The sequence below is a fragment of the Solanum tuberosum genome, unplaced genomic scaffold, assembly GCF_000226075.1.
Source record: "Solanum tuberosum cultivar DM 1-3 516 R44 unplaced genomic scaffold, SolTub_3.0 scf00251, whole genome shotgun sequence".
In the NCBI taxonomy this organism is placed as follows: Eukaryota; Viridiplantae; Streptophyta; class Magnoliopsida; order Solanales; family Solanaceae; genus Solanum; species Solanum tuberosum.
Genome location: NW_006239173.1, coordinates 365939 through 378684, shown reverse-complemented (window position 1 = coordinate 378684; position 12746 = coordinate 365939). Strand labels below are relative to the sequence as shown.

Sequence of the window (12746 nt, the reverse complement as noted above, 5' to 3'; positions counted from 1 at the left end):
TCTGCAAGGTGTATTGTTGCATACCTCTATAGCTTATCATCCTCAGTCTGATGGACAAACTGAGGTATTAAATAGATGCTAGGAAACCAATTTGAGATGCTACTGTGATGATGCTTCAAATTAGTTAGTTTGTTTACCTATGGCTGAGTATTGGTATAACACTTGCTTTCACTCAGCCATTCAAACAACCCCTTATGAGGCATTGCATGGTCCACACCCACCCCCTCCATCTTCCTTATCTACCAGATGAGTCAGCCTCTACTGAAGTTTGACACTACATTGATGAATAAAGAGCTCAAGTTGTAGCTATTGATACATCACTTACTAAATTTGTTTTACATAAGATGGTTAAGAGAGGCAATAAAGTTGTTACTCAGGTGTTGCTTGCTCATGTAGATGGTTGTTTTCTTTTCGAAAGCATGAATACCTAATCACAATTTCAGTTTCCGCTAAAGCAGTTGTGTCTGATCTGCATTCATAAATAACATTTTTACATATTCGTATGCCCAGTTTGACTGACTCTACATTTGCTGCACACACGAGTCTCCGCCCACTTCCTTCCTATAGTAAGCATAACTTTCTCTTTTTTTTTATTCTCTACTTCTCCGAATTCAAAATTTTCAAGTGAAAAGAAGATAGAAGACTGAGAGTCATAGAGTTTTGAAGGCGCCACTTCTAGGCTTTCAGCTTTTTCAAAGAGATGATGCATACAGAGCGATTGCCACTTATAGGCTCCTTCACTATCTAGGATAGTATTATTTTACACAATTTGAAATTTTCATAATGTTGGGGTGATTCAATTTGAGCAACGGATCCTAACGTGATACATCCTCATAATGAAAATGGAGTGGAACTAGCTAATAGTAGTGAGTTTTATTCATTTTATTTTTTCTAGTAATTATTTTACACATTGTATATTTCTTATGTGTATATATAGTGAATTTCATTTCCGACAGCTCATGTTCTAGATGTTCTTCTTTGTTCTTTCTTTGAAGTCAACCTAACGTACTTTACTACAAAATCACTATTTTGTAGATATAATAAGGAACTATTAATAGTGATAACTTCGACAACGTATGATAAAATTGATATTTTTGCATATATATAAGTTGCTCAATCCTCTTGGATATTTTTTTCCTCAATTCCAATTTAAACTCCTAATTTTGTCGAAGAATTTCAGATACCTCTCTTTGATTTCACTTCATTACACTAAATGTTATTACGATTTATAGTAGTATACCTATTTATTTTTTTTATAAATCGTAACAATTGTTTTTAGCTCATTAGAAAATAGTGATAAGTTGTAATAGTTGGGAGCAGTGGCGGAGCCAGAATTTTTAACAAGGGGGTTCAAAATCTGAGAAGTTAATATACAAACTAGTGGAAGGGGGTTCGACATCTATTATACATATCTAAAAAATAATTTTAACCATGTATAAATAGTAATATTTTTTGCCGAAGGGGGTTATATGTTGCCTCTGCCCCTGGTTGGGAGATCACCTTGTCTTAGTCCCCTTGTAGGAGTTAAGAGGCCAATTGTAGTGTTTTTGATCAATATTCACTTTATTGTTGCTCTCTATCGAGAAACGAATTTCAATTACAAATATTTTTTCGCTCATGGAAAGATGTGACCTAAAGGTCAATGAAATGAGTGCTAATGCGGAAAGATGTTAGACAAAATATTAAGTGGTTTTTTTCTGTTTATCTAAGCTTTGGCAAAATTATGAGGTGCGCACCATATTGTTTGGACAACAAACATTACAAAAAATGTATTTTATTTTGTGGATAAGGGTCAAAAACACTTTTAAACTATAAGAAAAGATCTAAAAATATCTTTTATTCACCTGTTGGTCTAAAAATATACTTCTATTAATCTTTTTGGTCTAAAATATCCTTCCATTCATAGTTTGGCTCACTTATACCTTTGAAACTAACAATCCTCTTTTTATTTTATTTTCAAAAAATTATTTATTATGTGTCATTTTTTTATTGGATGTAATAAAACCCCACCTCTACTAGATTTTTTTCTCATAATTCATCCAAGCTAAAATAATATACCTCTTCAAGACCCAAAAAAATAATTAATAATCTACTACTCGTTTTTTTTATATTTGCTATAGTTTTTTTTTAAAGTTTGTTTTGGGGTCACGAAGAAGGATATTATTTTGAATTTGATAAATTATGGAGTAAAAAAAATTAAAAGTTGGCTAATAGTTTTCTGTATTTGTTGTAGCTTATTTTTTTTTTAAAAAAAATTTTGGACAACTGCAGGTAGATTATTTTGAATTGGATCAATTATGGAGAAAAATCTAAAAAGAATTTTAAAAAATCTAAAGTTACAACAAAACATATTTTGATAATTTAAAAGTATTATTGCACATACTTATATTCCATTTAGACAAAAAAAAAATCAATCTTTTAAGAATCAAAGTGATTTTTTTAATACCGTACTAGCTTTCTTCACTTTTCATTTAATGAAATTTGAATAGTTTTCTTTATTTTTACCATAACATTAATATACAGAAAGTACAAAAAAATATTATATTTTCTTTAAAAGTTTTTATAGATTTTTCTCATAATTTAGCCAAACCAAAATAATATATCTTCTTCATGACCCTAAAAAGAATTAAAAAGAAACAGATATAGCAATTACAAAAAATTACTAGTTTTTTTTTTGAATTTTTTAAATACTTTTTTAAAATTATGGGGGGAAATCTAATAGAGATGGGGAATTTATTTCATCTAATAAGAAAACGACACATAATAAAACAAAATAAAGAAAGGGTTATTAGTCAAAAAGGTGAATGAAATGATATTTTTAGACCAAAAAGATGAGTAGAGAGTATTTTTAGATCAAAAGGTGGATGAAGGATATTTTTAAAGCTTTTCCTATAGTTTAGAGGTATTTTTGGCCATTTTTAGTTTATTTTATTGACAATGTTGATTTCATTAAAAAGATAATTGAAGAAGAAAACATAGATTGTCTTCACAAGACTATGAACCTATAAGAATTGCAATTTTAATCTCAAGTTAAAACTAAAACTCATTGAACCTTAAAATTTGATAAGTATAATCCACGCCAAATTTATTCTAGCTCAACAAGTTGTATTATAATAATTTGACAATTAAGGAAATGGACACACCTCTCATATTTCGAGGCTAAACTGATTAAGAAACAATTAATAAGAAAGCTATATAAAGAAATACTTCTTGTAACATTAATTATACTCTCCATTACAACATTAATTAATTAATTAATTAATTAATTAAAAAATTACACTATATATACCTAATAATACATAGGTTCAATACATTGACAATCCTTTTAACTTATCAACAAATTTTATTAGACATTACTAATAACATGTTTCAATTGAACACCTGATAATATGTTCTTATTAGACACTTCCAACTCATACATTTAAAAGTTGGTGCGTGTGTTCTCAAACGTGTGTCACGTGGATAAGTTAGTTACATAGATATGTTTCCTTCTTTAATTATAAACATCAATATCAACTAAAATAAATATAAAATTTTACGACTTATTGAAATATCTATGTACCGAGCGATTCAGAATGTCTAAATAAAATTTAATAACGAGTCTAACATTAATAGACATATTTGTCTTGGATACTTATCATGTGAATTGTGATAAATTTATTAGCTGGAAGAGTGTGGGTGATTTAACATGTAGGTCGTCTTTTCTTGGAGAAAATGCAATTGGCCAACTAGTCATTAATACAGCAGAATCACAACCCAAATTATTAAATTCAATACTACAAGATTCATAAAATAAAAAACATTATAATAAAATTTTACAGTAATTAAAAGGCACCGACACTATGCCACGTTTAAATCTCGTCATATAGCAATTATTAATCAAGTATGATTTTATAATTCCAAATTGCATTATTCAAACTTCCAATTATTTAATACATCTTTTAAATATAAAATTGATCTGTCATCATAACATTAAAGTCTAAAAAGCAAAAAAATAAAATAAACGGCTTTATTCCTTTGTTTGGTACTTCACATTATTTATGCAAACATATTAAACCTTAAGAGGAAAAAGGAAGATATGGAGATCATATACTCCTATTCTTTTCTTTATTTATCAAAAAGCAAAAAAAAAAAAAAAAAAAGGAATTTCCTTCGCACCGACACATGAGAAGTAGCCATTATTTCTACACTTTGTCATTTCACATCTATCGTCAAATCTCTTTGTAATAACATTTCATCATTTTTCAGAATTAGAAATAAAAAGATTAGTATTAGATCGAATAAGTATCACAATGGAGTATTTGAGTGCTAACAAACAGAAGTCTTATTTACCAAATCTGATTAATCGAGTATTTATAAATTAAATTTGATAAAAAGATGCAGTTTATTGTTTTTTTTTTTTTTCAAATACAAATTACAATGTGGATAAAAAGAAAAAGAAAAAATTGCACAATACAATCAAAATTAAATACCAAAAAACTCTTTCAAAAACATAAAAATAAAAAAAATGATATCTATGTGCAAGCCAAAATAACATTATGGTCCCATTATTATCAAATAATGGCAACACAAATAATGCTTATTACAACTGTAACAAACAATCCACTACTCTTCACATTATTAGCCCAGTTCAAATTTGCAGAATCATCCGCCGGATCTTCATCGTCGTCCTGGCTGGACTCCGGTGCACCGTCGTCTTCAACATCATCGGCTCCTCCCTTTTTGCTGCTCTTCTTTTTCTTCGAACCTTTCGGAGCTGGAGCTGGTTCTTCAGCTACAGTACCTTTGAATAATTCTCTGGGGAGTAGAACTTTATCGACTTTGTAAACGGATAATGGCTCTTCATCGTATAATGTACCGGAGATCGTTGCTGTTACGACTTTTGTTTCCAATTTCACATCATCTCCGTCGTTTTGTACGGTGAAATCGTATTTTTTTTTACCTTCTGTAGCAAGAGTGTTCATTAATCCGTTGTTGGATTTCAACATACCCATGGAATTATAAACAGGGATTCCATGGTATAGTAGTAATGAAGCCTGGCCGTCTTTTGTTAGGTTTTTGAATTTAGGCATGAAGGCGCTGATTACGCCGTCGGTGGGGCAGAACACTGTTAACCCACTCTGTACATTTTCTGCGAAGGTTTTGGCGACATCTGGGTGAGATTTTAACAGATCTGAAAATGATTTGCATCCCTGTTTCGCCATTAATGTGGTGACGTTAAGGTCACTTGGAGCAGCTACCGGAGCTTCAGCAGCGGCGGAAGTGAGAATATGGCTGATTTGAATAACGGAGATGTTGTACGGCATTTCTACGACGGATTTAACGAAAGTAGCAGCGAAATGGCCGTCGTTGTCTTCATTTGCGAAACCTACTTTCCCACCTTTCATATTTGTGATATTGATGTACCCTGAAGTTCCCGGAGCTTCGCCGGTGGCCTGGAACATTGTGGCGGTGAGGGTACTTCCTTTAGTGATTTGATGGAGTTTCTTAGCGCCGAAGTAATCGGCGAATACGTGGAGAGAAAGGACGTTTTTGAGAGTGTAAGTAGGGAGGTGTTTTTCAAGGAGGGCGTTCATGGCGGCATTGTCAATTGCGCAGACAGTGATGGTCTGTCGGCGGTTGATTTCTGCAGCTAAGTGTGTGACGGTTAGGTAATGGTTGAAGGTGGAGAATTCAGGGTGTTTTGCGAGGATCTTAGTAATGTTGTGGGCGTAAGTGGTGGTGGAGAGAAATAGGACGAGGAGGAGAGTGACGGAAAGTGGTGCCGCCGGCGAGACCTTCATTTTTGCCGGCGAGAGGAGAGGATGGAGATTTGTGTTTAGAAGAGAAGAAAGGAGATATAGTAGTGTTTCTATTGAGGGGTGTGTGTGTATATATATATGCAATGATATTGTATTTTTTTACTAATTAATATCTTAACGTTCAATTCAATATGCAAATCAACATTTGTCCATGAAATTTTAATGAATTATTAAGGCTTTAGTTTATATAAATTGGCAAAGGATCAAGGAGAGCTCGAGAAAAGGTCGCACTAAAAATAAAATTATTAATTTATAGGTCTCACGAAATTAAAAACTTAACTCTTGTTTTATATTAGGTTATGTTAATATTTGCTCATGTTGGAGTCATGATCGTACGTGACACTTACATGATGAGTTTAGTTATGAAATAAAATAATACCTTTATTATCAACTATAACTTTTAAAATAATCATAAGCATTTTATCCTAAAACTCTAAAATTTCCATTCATTTATAAATGACATATAACATAATGAAAGCTAATTTGTCTATTAGAGTGTGTTGGGTATGAATGAATATATTTTTTTTTAAAAATAAGTGAGTATTTTTATTTATTTTGATGTGTTTGATATGTGAGTAAGAATTTATATTTTGAGGTGGGGGTAGGGGTGTGGGATGGGGGCTATATGGTGAGTTAAACGTGAATATGAGGTCTATTATTGAAGGGTGAGCGCACAGTCAAACACAATCAATATGGAATGTCGCTTGTGAAACTTATTTTTCTTACTTTCATGAGAGAAATTATTTTTTTCATTTTTCAAGATATTTATTTTCCTACCGAACGCACCATAAGTATTTGTAGGAATTGTTATCACTAACGCATTTTCATGTTATTTAAACTATCATCTCCAGTCACGGAGTCGGAATTTTCGTTGGGGGTTAAAAAAAACATGTTAAATAGTGTTGACAAATAAGTTATACCAAAATTCAAGCTTAAACATTGAAAAATGTTACTAGCCAGATTTAAATCTGCGCGCCTACTAGTTTCTGAAACCCCATAGCCACTGAACCAGCCCCTTACTTGTATTAAGGCATTTCAATATTAAATATATAGACATAAAAAATAAATTTGATCCTATATACACAATATACTTTTACAATTCAGAGGGTTCGAAAACTTCACATAGATCTTCCCTGATCATTCCTATAATTTTGTAATTACTTGTTGTTACAAGTCATATTTATCTTTTATCATATGGTATAAAATCATGTTTACCCTTTAAATATACACGTTACATTGATAAAAATTTTTAAATAATCTAGTGCTGGAGGAAGTTCCTTTTTAACTTGATAAAACTTTAGTTGGGTAATATATATTATGTAAAGTAAAACAAACAAACAAGAAATTTAAAAGAGAAAAAGGTGAATAGATTGGCCAATACTACTTTAGTATTCTTTTTGCTCCCCAACACGCCAAGTCCAACCACTGTTTAAAAATCAACTTTTAAAATATTTAAAGTTTTCTTCTAATCACATTTGCTTAATTCCTCTAAACATTAATTTCTACACTAGTGAAGAGTATGTAATAAGTATCACATATCTTAATATAACTTAATTACTAACATTTTAAACTTCTTGTGAAGTCGCACACCTTTATCTTTGTTAGGTGTACTTATTGAAAATATTATATTGCGAAGAATATTCAGAAAGTTTGAGATTTTTTAAAGTAAAATTGAACAAACTTGATCCAAAATGAATTATACTGATTAATTAAGAGTACTTTTCAATTTAATTTACTTTACTCTAACAATAATTGATGTTAGATATAATGATTCGATGAAACGACTATGAAAATATGATAGAGTTTTAGCGTAATTTTTAACTTATTACTGTTATCATGCTAAAAGTAACTTAGTGACGCGCACACAACAAAAGACCATTAATGCTTGGTCATGACTCATGTGGGTGACACAATAAATCTCAAAAAATGACATGCAGGGTGTGACAATAAATCATGCATGTAGAACTTAATTCAAAAAGAAGATTTGTGGATCGAATATTTATGAGCCATATGAAACTTAATTCAAATGGAAGATCAATGAGTGTGCGATTAAAAAATTGATTATTAATAATTAACTAATTAGTTGTATCCAGCTTCAAATTCCAATTGCATATTATATGAGTATATAATATAGTTTAATTATCAACAGATGTAATGTCCTTATCATGCTATGTATACAAATGATCATCAAGTCAATTTTGATTAATTTTCTAAAGACATTTAGTCGTATCACACAAAACAAATACACCAAACAAATAATGAGTCTTATTCTAAGGTTAGGTAAAAGGGAATTCTCAAAGATTTCACAATTGATCCTACCACGTAAAATATATTCGTACGACAATAATGCAAGCTTTAGAAAAATTGCTAAAAAACACAAAGCCAAAGTAAACCGACATAGCAGATATCAAACACCAAACGAAATAAAAATGTTCAAAGTAAGTATCGAACACCGAATGAAATAAAAAAAATATTTGTGACTTTAGGATAATATCTTAGTAGTGTTGTGAAGTAAAGTGATTTTTAACTTTTCAAGGTGTGTATATCACTTAATTTGACTTAGTCACGTGGAGGAAAAGTTCATAAATACTTAATAGACTCATATTTACAGCTCAAAATTCTTGATGCTAATTGGTGGAGTAAATTACATTCACATTATATTTTAAAATTTGAAAAGAAAAAAATTGTTAGTAGGTAATTAATTTTGACTAAATATTATGTCTTTTAACATTTAGAAGACAAGGTAGTACTTTCTTCTAAAAATAAAATAACCTTCATTAACATAAAGTTTAGTTAGGCAAAAAGATCGATAAATTGAACATTATAATTTGAAAACAAATTTTAAAAAGTATAATTTACATAAATTTCATAGTGTTAAGAGTTAATTATATTATTTCTCTACTCTTTCAAATTACAAGAATCCCTTAAAATTTATGGATTTTGGATACATCACCTGACTTCCGAATATATCAACAGACATCCAGATACATAGGGGAGAGATGTATCCGAGAGGGGATAGGACATTCGGATACATAGGGGAGGAATGTATCAGAGAGGGGAGAGATGTATCCGAGAGGGAAATGATATCGATGTATCAGAGAGGGGAAGGATGTATCCGAGAGGGGGATAGAGATGTATCAGCGAGAGGGGATTTTTGATTTTTTTTAAAATGGTAGGGAATTTTAGAGATAATGATAAAATAAGATGTATATTTAGGTATTTTTTCCGTTTTAAAATACACCTTTTTAATTCAGTATTAAAAAATTGAATTTAGCAACGGAAAATTTTTGTAACAGTAAAATCCATCTCTAATCCTATTTAGCGACGAATTAACAATGAATTTTGTTAGCTTCAAGTGAAATAGTGACGATGTTCATAGGTAATTTTTTTTTTTAAAAGTGATGATTTGATTTTCTAAAGGTTAAAATTCAATCTAGTCTATCACGAATTTATCATAAAACTTCATGTGCACTAGAATTAATTTTACTAGTTGTATTTTCGAAAGAGGCACTTATTAAATGCCAGGGAGCATAGTTGGATATAGCATAAATTCAATTGAACCAAGCATTTTCAATGTAAAGCATAACAAATATATGGAAAAAAAACTATATTTCATAAAAAGCTAAATTGTGAATCTTTATTACTATTATATGTGTGATATATTCATTGATTAAAACCTTATATATATTAGCAAGCAAAACAAATTGAAAAAAAAAAAGAAGCATAAGTTGATTATCTCTAATGGTTTGTCGATGGAGTTAGTAGATATTGAAATCCTGACTTTTTCGTATGTTTATTTTTGAATATTTTTTAAAAAATTAATGAAAATTCTGACTTCGTCATTCATCAATCATCACCTATCTCTTAAACTTTTCATGATGAGCAGGTAGGAGGGCCCCTTATTTGTCCTCTATGGTTTCCAGACTGTCCTTACAACTCACTGTCCATAGAATTAATTAGAAATAACAAAGAACAAACTCATAATAGAGATGACAACAATAATAATAATGAAAAGAATAAAACAATAGTATAATTATTATTGTCATTTGATTGCTACTAATAAAACGATCCAAAGACGTTGGATTATATAAAAAGACAGTAATACATATTTTAACTTAATTTTACCTGAAATTTATATGTCATTCAACTTTAGGTGTGTATAACTAGACGCTTAAACTTGTATAAAATTAAACAAGTAAACACATACATCCTACCTGACATAATACACATAGAACGCCACACAGGATACAAATTGTCATATAGGACGCCACGAGGACGAATGTATGTATTTATTCAATTCTATACGAATTTAAATATTTACTTATACATATCTAAAATTAGAGGATATAGATATCAACTTGAACCAAATTATAAATTAATGTTTGAAAGGGAAATGAATTTGTAAGAGAAAGTAATAGTGAGTGTCGGTAGAGAGAAATAGAGGTAGGGACAGCCTTAATAAGCAGCAAAGAATATAATTAAATAAAAAAATTACAATTTGAAAATTTTAATTAGTTGTTTCACATATCATGAAACTTTTAAACTTAATATTGTGAATCAATATATTTTGTGGAATCAATTTCATCTCCAGAAAGTTAGAAAATTATTTTCTTCTTTAGTGATTTTTTATTATTATTTTTCATATCAAACACACAAATATAATTTTCTAATAAAAGAGTCTCAATCACATTAAATACAACAAGATAATCGTGTAAGAATAAATTATGCTTTCTGGTTTGCACACTTTCTATCAGCAAATTATTTTAGCAATATTAATAACTTGGACCTTACATATTTTTTAAATAAGAAAATTACTTATATAATGAGAGAAAAAAATCGAGAGAACTCATTTTCAGTTGTCAAAAAAAAAATCATTATCAACCCATATATCTTTATAGACCATTTAAATTTGTGTGTGTAGCACCTGCATGAGTTTTTATTTTATTTTATTATAGTTGCGTTATTTCAATATAATTCACTTTATACCTGCGTATATTTAAGGGCAAACTACATAAATCCCACTAGTTTAGGTCCTAATTACTAAGATTCCCGATAGTTTCAAATATTACTTCCTCTATCATATTTCATGTTTGAGATACATGAATTTGAATTCGCGAGATACATGTATCTGCCGAATTTTAAAATCAAGATACGTATTTTATTTGTTTAAATTAATTGGTTGTAACTGATTTCCTTAATTAGAGGAATCATTGAGGATTTTCAGATTTTCAAAATACATGGACAATTAATTTAGAAATTTTAAATTAATCAAATCCCTTAATATAAGACGGAAATCAAGTAGTGTATATTATGTTTTAATTTAATTTTTTTTTTTACTATTCTTTGAAATAATAATTTCATTAATATTATTAATAAAAGACAAAAAACATGTATATCTTGGTCATTTAATTTGACTAATTCATTTTATTACTCTAAAATAATAAATTCATTAGCAGTATCTATTTATCTAACCTAATATTAATTTCATGTATCTATTAATTATATGATCTAATTTTAATTTCATGTATCTTTTATATGTATCTAGTATTAATCTGATGTATCAAGTATCAATTTCATACATCATATTCAAGAACATGTATCTCGGATACATAGTAAGCATATACATATAATTGTATGTATCTAAATATGGAATGTAATTAAACCGCATGAACTTAAGAATAAATCACGAGTGTAGATTATTTGTCTTATCATTAATCCAAAAAAAATAAAAAAGTCAAATCGTTATACGAAATTAATGATAGTGTAAATTTTCATCCATTAAAAAGTATGGAGAACTAATAGATTCAAACAATGTAAAAATTCTAAAATCGAACTTTAAAAGAATTAGAGCTTCGAATTAAATACATTAACATGATAAGAACAAAGTTACAATACAATATCTCGAAATAACTAAACAAAATCTTACTTTACCTATTTATATAATGTTGATTATAGAGAATTGATTATGAATTTAGTACATGGAAACATGTATTGAGATGCTTGAGGAAGAAAGGGATAATGGTAGATGTGTGTGACAAAACATGTATTGAAATGGTTGAGAAAGAAGGGGGGTAATGGTAGATGTGTGTAAACAGTGAATAACGTGGGGGAGTGGGCTGATGGTGTGGAGAGAGAGGAAGTAATTTGAATTGTTAAAGTCACATTAATTAAGGAGATATACTTTTAAGATAATTATTATAAACCATATTTAAGGGGATTGTGTATCTAATTTAACTTTTTTTAAAATATGGTATAATTATTAAAAAGTGGTATTATATGTAATATTTTTAAACTAGAGGTAAAATCTATATATATGATAGTAAAGTATGTCTAGATAGGTAGTTTTTCCTATATTTAAATCCGCCCCACCCTATCTCACACGTATCTAAACCCGGATTGCTCCACACGCATATCCGTAAATTAGCAAATCATGTCTGTTTCGTTTGGTAAGTGGTTATAGCATCATTTCTTCGTAGTCCATTATATTTAATGGAAATATATATTCATATAATAATATTCTTTGTCATAATAATGCACTGAAGTATCAAATTAGTTGGTCAAAATTTGTAAACCTATTATTAATAATCTTAGAGATTTCATTTCTATAAAAAAAATTGTTAATTATTATGTTATAGAAAAGTAATTTTACAAAAAAATATATTGTTATAAAGATGGTTGTTGTTGTTACAAGTAAGAAAAAAATTATAGACATAAAATATGACTACGAGAAACAAATTTGATTTTTGTAAGTAAGGTGATGTTAAGAATGTTGTTATAGAAAGGTATAATTTGTACTCCCTTGTCACATTTTATCTGATATATTTTTGAACAACTTTCACATATAGCAAACATAAAAATTTAAAAGAGTAAATTTTAGGTTTAGCAAACGTAAAAATCATATTTGTATGTTATAGCTATAGTTTGCATAATTGCGCTCCATAGCAA

General features: G+C 29.2%; 1 protein-coding gene across 1 annotated transcript; it reads right to left on the bottom strand.

Moving 5' to 3' along the window:
- Positions 1–4365: 4365 nt before the first annotated feature.
- LOC102596805 (fasciclin-like arabinogalactan protein 2) lies at positions 4366–5875 on the bottom strand. The gene has a single exon (XM_006357581.2). It carries the CDS (start codon positions 5781–5783, stop codon positions 4554–4556), a length of 1230 nt encoding a protein of 409 aa, XP_006357643.1. The 5' UTR covers positions 5784–5875; the 3' UTR covers positions 4366–4553.
- Between the last annotated feature and the right edge of the window lie 6871 nt (positions 5876–12746).